Source organism: Pseudomyrmex gracilis, unplaced genomic scaffold, assembly GCF_002006095.1.
Source record: "Pseudomyrmex gracilis isolate BER0280 unplaced genomic scaffold, ASM200609v1 scaffold_250, whole genome shotgun sequence".
Classification (NCBI taxonomy): Eukaryota; Metazoa; Arthropoda; class Insecta; order Hymenoptera; family Formicidae; genus Pseudomyrmex; species Pseudomyrmex gracilis.
Window position 1 is genome coordinate 83,815 of NW_018020834.1, and position 8,128 is coordinate 91,942.

At 40.9% G+C, this 8,128-nt stretch overlaps 1 protein-coding gene across 1 annotated transcript; it reads left to right on the top strand.

Annotated features, from left to right (window-relative positions):
* The first annotated feature begins 826 nt into the window (after positions 1 to 826).
* On the top strand, positions 827 to 2,832 carry LOC109859241 (macro domain-containing protein CT2219-like). The gene is made up of 6 exons (XM_020437270.1): positions 827 to 1,091; positions 1,158 to 1,275; positions 1,375 to 1,587; positions 1,721 to 1,837; positions 1,933 to 2,141; positions 2,627 to 2,832. The coding sequence occupies exons 1-6, from the start codon at positions 1,077 to 1,079 to the stop codon at positions 2,711 to 2,713; spliced, it is 759 nt and encodes a 252-aa protein (XP_020292859.1). The 5' UTR covers positions 827 to 1,076; the 3' UTR covers positions 2,714 to 2,832.
* Positions 2,833 to 8,128: the final 5,296 nt, after the last annotated feature.

Genomic DNA, 8,128 nt, shown 5'->3' on the forward strand with positions numbered 1-8,128 from the left:
CTGGTGTGTGTGAGTGCTCACTGACGTGTGCCTGGCTAAAGGTCTGCGCTGATTGGCCTGATTTACTCAATAATTACTCCTTTATTATAAATAATAGAAAAAAATGGTTCAGGACTTTTCGACTCAGTTTTACTCCTTCTACCTGCCTACGAGACCCTGTATATATTATATATATTATAATATATATATATATATTATTCCTATCTTCGCTAAATGAACGTTATTTGCCATGTTTAGTTTTAGTTTAATTTTCTTACAAATAAACGGAATGGAAACTTGAATAATTGTTTTGGTTACGATACCAATCCAAATCTGTTCAGCAGATCTTTTATCAACAGATAACAGTTGTCTGCTTCTGGTACTGCCATATATATAGTATTATTTATATGGGTACATTAGTTCGTTCCATCTTGCTTAACTGAACACAGCCCAGGCTTCTCTCTGATACTATCTACTCCCATTGTAGACGGCCCTTGAGTTCCAACGTAACCGTCGTCACTGAAGTATCGTTTCTCGGTCTTCTTCAGTCGACAACATAATTTTTTGATTTTATAAGCAAAGCAAAGCATAGCGTATGTTTTGCTATAGTAGTCTTTGTGTATTCTTTATATTCTAGAATGGCGTATGGACTAACTTAACTCGGTCCACTGAGCCAATTTTGCACCAAACCAAACCGTAGACGGCCCTTAATAGATGAAATGAGAAAACCCAAGAAAATGCATTAACGTGTTTTCGCTCACGAGCGCCACGATGTCTACGTTTTGCGCACATGAAATATATATATAGCACGAATTGTACTTAAGACCAGTAAGATGGCGCTAGTTGTTTCGTTGTCGGCTGAAAGATCAAGTACTTATCACTCGTACGATTGTGTTACCGCATGTGTATGCAAGAACCTGGACGAGAAATCGATGGTGTTTTCGCAGTTGTGATTCGCACCACCTTCATCTATATTCGCAATTGTGCGACAACTTTGATATTTATTACTGCGAGATTTTTTTAATCGCGACAGCTGCATCGCTTACTTAAGTCGTTAACTAAGATTTCTCAGAGCGATTTTCACAGTAGAAAAAAAAATGTTGACACCGCAAGTAAGGGACAAGAGCGTGTTTACTCCCGCGTGAAACCGCTTCAGGATCACTGCTTTTGGTTTCCAGGCGACAGTCGTTAATTACATCTTCGGCAGACGCGTTTGTGCGCTACGGAGTTTCTTGAGAAGCAATTTTTCGGTATCGATCAGTTCCAAGGGAAATATGTCGTTCGAGGAAGAGAAACGTAAGAAATTGCAAATAAGATGAGTGGCGACAAGACGAGAAGACTGCGAGATTTCGTTTAAAATTAATTCTGCTATAACTTTTTGTTTCTGTAATTTAGAAAAATTCTTGAAAATGCCACCGGAGGAGAAGAGAAAATATTACAAGTCGGAAGTGACAACTCTGGATCAGGTTCCAACATTGCCGGAATATTCTGATGAATTTCAATCAAACATTGCTAAAAAATTATCAATGTGGCAGGGTGATATAACGTCGCTTGAAATAGATGCCATTGTCAATGCCGCAAATTCAAGTCTTTTGGGAGGTGGCGGAGGTACGAGATAATGTTCTTATATCCAAAATTTTGTGTGCGAGATTTTATATATACGTGTATACATACATTTTTGTATATATATATACTTAAATGTTCTTACAATAAAAAATAATAAAAAAGATATTCTCTCTAGTTGACGGAGCTATTCACAGAGGGGCAGGACCAAATTTAAAGAAAGAGTGCGCAACATTGGGAGGATGTAGCGTTGGCAAGGCTAAAATCACAGGAGGTTACATGCTGCCGGCTAAGTGTCAGTAACTTGTTACAAAAAAATTGGTAAACTTCTGCTGTTATCTATATTTTTGCTGAAATAAAAATTTATGTGTCTAAACAATTGCATTTCAGATGTTATTCATACTGTTGGTCCTCAGGGTGAGAAACCGGACAAGTTGAGAGAGTGTTACGAAAATAGTCTGGCACTTGCCAAAGAGCATAATTTGCGTACCATTGCATTTCCCTGCATATCAACCGGAATTTACGGATATCCGCAGAGACCTGCGGCCGAAGTGGCTTTGTCAACGGTCAAAAAGTTTCTTCTCGAGAACAAAGATGCTGTAAGATTTTGCGAGTGCATATATACAGGGTGTCCCAGAATTGCCGTACAATCTCTCGCAGGCAGGTAGAAGGAATAAAACTGAGTCGAAAAGTCCTGAACCATTTTTTTCTATTATTTATAATAAAGGATTAAATTATTGAGTAAATCAGGCCAATCAGCGCCGACCTTTAGCCAGGCGCGCGTCAGTGAACCGCGCGAAGCGCTCACACACACACACCAGGCGCGTGGCTAAAGGTCGGCGCTGATTGGCCTGATTTACTCAATAATTTACTCCTCTATTATAAATAATAGAAAAAAATGGTTCGGGACTTTTCGACTCAGTTTTACTCCTTTTACCTGCCTACGAGAGATTGTACGGCAATTCTGGGACACCCTGTATATATACATGTGTAAAGTGAAAAATCGTATTTTAATGATATTTTTTACAAAATTATTTTGTAATCTACAAATGTGCAACAAATTTTTCGTTTCCTTTTTTTTCAGATGGACAGAGTTATCTTCTGTTTGTTTTTAAAATCCGATAAGGAGATATACAAAGAGCTGCTGCCAAAATATTTCGCCGTTGAATGAACTCGTTCCCGAATTTTCAAGAATCTCGGCAATCTTGTCTCAAAAAGTCTGTAATATTTAATATATTCGCAAGAGGTTGTACTTTGGTTTGTCGATAAAAACTATTCATACAAAAAACATTACACAATTAATTTTATCACAGATAAAATTTTTTCTCCCGCTCTTAATTGTGTTTTGTATTTAAAACCAAAAAAAAAAAAACAATTTGCGAAGAAACATCGAATGTTGAAAAACTTTCGTGTCGCAAATTGATTGCAAATGTCATAAATTTTTTAAATGGCGCAACGTGCTTTATATGCGCGTGCCGTGTGTGAACGAACGAATCGGCGCGCGCGCACGCGCGCGGAGGTGACGGCGCGCCGCCATCTTGAAAAATCGAAGTATTGCACTCATGTCCGTACGTGGTGAATAGAGGTGGGGGACGGTCGGTCGGTCGTTAACGCGGTGGCATCACGGACGGGGAAATCTGTCACAAATGGACGAATATTCTTGAACGCGAGGAGGCCCAGGGTGCTTCGAGCACGTACGAGTCGCTTAAAATTTTGTCACGCGCAGCGTCGCTTCTAAGCATCGGCGCGTCGATCTTTGTTGCTCCGACCGTCGTCTTAAGCCACTGTTGTCGTCGTCACCGCCGCCTCCCAGGGACCACGAGAGTCTCTGCCGGTCTCTTCTCGAGAGAGACGTCCGATACGCCGTGGGCGAGAGGGTGCGCGATCGCGGGGAGAGTGAAGTGTGTTCGCGGCGTGTGCGAAAGAGAGAGAGAGAGAGAGAGAGAGAGAGAGAGAGAGAGAAGGAGGAGGAGTACAGTACAGTGCCGATAGTGGAGCCGTGTGGCGGTGGCGATCGCGTACGCCGGTCGGTGCCGTGTATAGGCTGTTCTCTGAGCGAGCGTCGCGCGAACGTGAGAGCCGAGTGTGTCCGAGCGTCGTCGTCGTCGTGTTCGTCGTGTTATATCCGCGATCGTCTCCCGACGTCGTCGTCGTCGTCGTGCCGTTGCACGAAGGAAGCTCCTCGTGCGGGGCCGCACCGTAATGGGCGAGCGTGACGTGCGTGCGGGACTCGCGGTGTGAGAACAAGCGGCAGCAGCAGCAGCAGCATCTTCTCCACATTCGACCTCTTCGCGTGTACAAACGTAAACGGTACATATAGGAAAGTAGAGAAACGTGTGCGCGCGCGGAGAAGCGGAGAGAAAGAAAGAGAGAGAGAGAGCGAGCGAAAATCGTAACTGTGCTGAGAACTAAACTTGGGTTAAAACGCGAAGTGAAAGAAGAAAAAGGACGAGAGAGACGAAGAGAGAAACAAGAAGGAGCCGCTGCTTGAGCATAGAGTCAAGAAACGAGAGACAAAACGAACGGAGGTCCCGTTCATCCTGAATGGCCGCTCGCTTTCTAGGTTACTGACGGGCAAGGCAGCGCAGGAAGGAGAGCGCGAGCGGAGAGAGAGAGAGAGAGAGAGAAACGAAACGTAAAGAGCGAAAGAAAACGGAAATCGGAAGAAGCGAGAAGAACTCCGAGAGAGAGTAAAGAGAGGACGATCCTGTGAGGAGAGGTAAAAACGACAACGAGAGAAAAAGAGACGGACATATTGGTTAAGGACTGAGGAAGGAGAGAGCGAGCGAGCGAGCGAGAGAGAGAGATAGAGAGAGAAAAGGAAAGAGAGGCACCAAACGACCGTGAGCGGCCGCGAGCGCTCTCGCGCGGGCGCGCGNGCACGCACGCACCCGCCGCCGCCGCCGCCGCTACTCCGATACGACTTGACGGCGGCGACTCCACCACCTCCGCCGATGTGCGGCTACCGAGGATTCAGCGCGCGTAAAACAACACCGTCGTGTCCCGGACCCCGTGCTATAATCTCGTGCTCGCCGGCGATACCTCGCCGCCGTCGTGAACGCCCGCTTCGCAGAAGCGTTGCCGACGACGGAAGTCGTCTGAGCCGTCGGTGCCGCTGCTGCTACCTGGTGCTGCTGTAGTTTTCGCGACACCGCCGCCACCACCACCATCACCACATCGTCACCAACACAATTGTAGCTGCCGCGAACATCACCGACATCAGCACCACCACCGCCGTCGCCTTCGCCCTGGTGTAAAGCTGCCGAGGCCCTGTCGAGGTTCATCTCGCATGTATGCATCTCGACGCGTGAGTATATGTGTTATCAGAAATATGTTCGAAGGGAGAGAGAGAAAAAATAAGATAAAACAGAAAGAAAGGACGGAAGGAAAAAGAGAAAAGTGGCGTACCGTTTCTATACGTATATACGAATGTGTGCGTGTGTGTGTGTGTGTGTGTGTGTATAGGTACACACGCGAGAGCTGCGTAGGTGAGAGCGCACACAGTGTGGTGAGTGTCCAAAAAAATCGGGTGGGGAGAGGCAACCGAGTTCGCCGCGAGGAGTCACTCCGCTTTTCTTGCTGTTCCCTTTCTCTCTCTCTCTCTCTCTCTCTCTCTTTCTTCGCTTCTTCTCCCTCTCTTTCTCTCTCTCGATTTGGCTCCGAGGAGGTTTCTTGCCGCCCGCTCTTTATATATATATATATATATATTTATATATTTATATATATTTATATTTCTGTCCTTTTCTTTTCTGTCTCTCTGTATATAAGCGACCTCTTCATCTCTCGGCGTTATTTCAATCGGAACTCGGTTTCTTAACCCTACATTTTCGTCTGTCACCACCTCCGCGATAAAACGTGGAGGAAACGTTCTCCTTCTGCGGGGAGAGCGGCTTTTCCTCGACCTCGTCGTCGTCGCGAGTAGCTTTCGCATCGGGATCGATGTTGCACGGAACGGATGTTGTGTTTGTGTATCCATGTTCCTTTTCCTCTTCGCGCGAACCATGTGCCGAAACCCAATCTCGAAAATTCTAAATGTTAGGTTAGGTTGTGCGCGTGACAAGTTCCCCAGCGCGCGCGATCTCTCGACAAATATTTAAATATTAAAATACACAGCAATAAAAGTCGTAATTATTCTTGGCGGTTTAATAGAGTCTCGTGCTCGTATTCGATGTTGTTTCCAATTTAAATACAAATGTGCAAATATTAAAACAAACACGCACACGCTCACGTTGAGAGCGTTCCGCATTCAACATGCGGAACGTGAGAAATAATATAAATAAATTCTTTTCTCTCAAAAATCAAGAAGAGATTCTTGATTTTGAGATTGAACGAATTTCTCGCAATTCTCTTCTCTTCAAATTTTTCTCCAACTTAACCCTAACTCGCCTACTTCCAAACTTTTAATTGTAAATAAAAAAAAAACACTTTGTCAAGAAGGATTTTTACTTTCCTTTAACACTAGATATACCAGCTGTTTAAATATACCTATTAAAAAATACCAAAAATATTTTTGTTACGAATATATATAAAGTAAACATTAAGTTCGAAAAAGGATTCTCTACTTGTAGCTACAAAAGTCATAACATCATTTCGGAAAGCAAATGTTAGGGGTAAACGGTACAGTTATTCGCCTTCCAACAGTAACTGGCCATGTAGTAAAGAAGTAATAAATATAAATAAATACTATCATTATATTCTAAATTATATAAACATTTTAATATTAATTAAGTTTTTTTTTGCTCCGAATAAAAGTAATATTATAGTATTTAAGAAGCTCAAAAACTTATTGTTATACNACAAACATTAACCAACTGGCCAACCACTGTTTTTAAGGTTATGGAAAACCATATGACAGTCATTGGCCTCTTATTTTGAGTTATAGATTACAAATGTAAGTAGGTTTGTTAGTTTTTAATGTGTTATAAAGAAAATATTTATTACTATATTCTCATAAGTCAAAACAAAAAATTTATTATAATAACTGTTATGTAAACAGATACTAACAGAACTCATATGGCCAATAACTGTCTATTTTTTGACTATAGGAAATATTTTATCAAATTTTGAATAATGTTTCAAATTTTCGAATAAATTTATTAGTTTATTTGCAATTGTTATAGTTTTTGTTTGAGCTAGTAGTACTAAAGATTTCAAGTTATTAAATTTAATTTTATAATTTACTTTATATAGTGCAGTTTTCCTTAAGTGGCCAATCACTGTATCTCTTACCCCTACATGCAGTAGGAATTTTGAATTAAAATTGCACGACCGGTCAAAATGACTGGTCTGGTAAATCTAGTGTTAATAATAATAATTTCACTGTGAGATTGTGCGAGCGAGCGCTTTCAAACACAACACAACCTATAGAACGCGGAAGACTTCCGCGTCATTATTATTGAGAAAATCAAATTCCGTCGTGCGCGTGTTGATTTATTTTCTAATCTCTGGTATTTATATTGTTTGACGTGTCAACGGCTCTTCTCTGTCTCTCTCTAAATATTTGTATTTTAATTTTTATTAATTTGTATTAAAAGTATTATTTGAAAATTCAGTGACGAAACAAACAAGTGACAAATCAATGAAAAAATTGATTCCATCCGGAAAAAATCAAATATCTCTAATTGTTTTAATAAGTTAGACAAATATTTGCTGCTTGTGTGTGTGTGCGCGCGCGTATGTGAGAGAGATTAGTTTACAATTTTTCACTGTTGCAGCTTAAATTTCATTGCGCATCTCGCATTATCTTTTGTTTTGCAATACACATGGTGTACCTATCAAACCGTTAAATTTTCAAGCTACGCACGTTTGACGCACGCGCATGTATGTGCGTTCTATTTTTTAGTCGTGTTCTCTTTTTACAATAAAGCTACATGTGTATAAACCGGCAATTCAACTGAAAAACATTCGTTATGTGTGAAAAGAGAGAGAGAGGATTTTCAAACATCTCTCTTTTTTTTTTTACAAATAAATATGAATATTTTCAAGCAGTTGTACGTCCCTGTTTGTTTATAAATTTGTTATCGTGCAAAACAATAAAAATAAAAGACGCGAATTGTAAAAAAAAATCAGTTCGAACGATCTCACCGTGTTTTCGAAAAACACGTAACAAATATATGCACATATAATCTTCCGTTATAAAACACAGATTTCTAGCGGAGGTGTCGAAGCGTCGCGGCGCGCATCGAAATGTGTCAACGATAAAGAATAAAATAGCAGTTGCTTTCCACAGTCTCTCGCGTCGTAATTACGTAGAAAGTAGTGTAGTTCAGATAGTCAACTCGCGCGTGTGCTATTGTTTACGCATTCACGCTTCACGCTGATTGTTACATGATCAATATATATATGTATATTAGGTCTACCGGAAAGTTCTGTCCGTTTTTGGAATAAAACAAAATACAAATTTTTCTTACCGTCAATAAAAAACTTTATTAAATAATATAATTGCCATTATTGTTAATGATTTCTTGCCAGCGTGAGGGCAATTTGTTTATCCTATTTTTGAAAAATTAAGAAAAATTTGTATTTTGTTTTATTCCAAAAACGGACAGAACTTTCCGATAGACCTAATATATATATATATATATAT

What these genes read in the sequence shown, in the direction of transcription:
- LOC109859241 (XM_020437270.1), top strand. An exon ending in GTCGTTCGAGGAAGAGAAAC is followed by an intron (nt 1,276 to 1,374) that starts GTAAGAAATTGC and finishes TCTGTAATTTAG; the next exon opens with AAAAATTCTTGAAAATGCCA. An exon ending in TTCTCGAGAACAAAGATGCT is followed by an intron (nt 2,142 to 2,626) that starts GTAAGATTTTGC and finishes CTTTTTTTTCAG; the next exon opens with ATGGACAGAGTTATCTTCTG.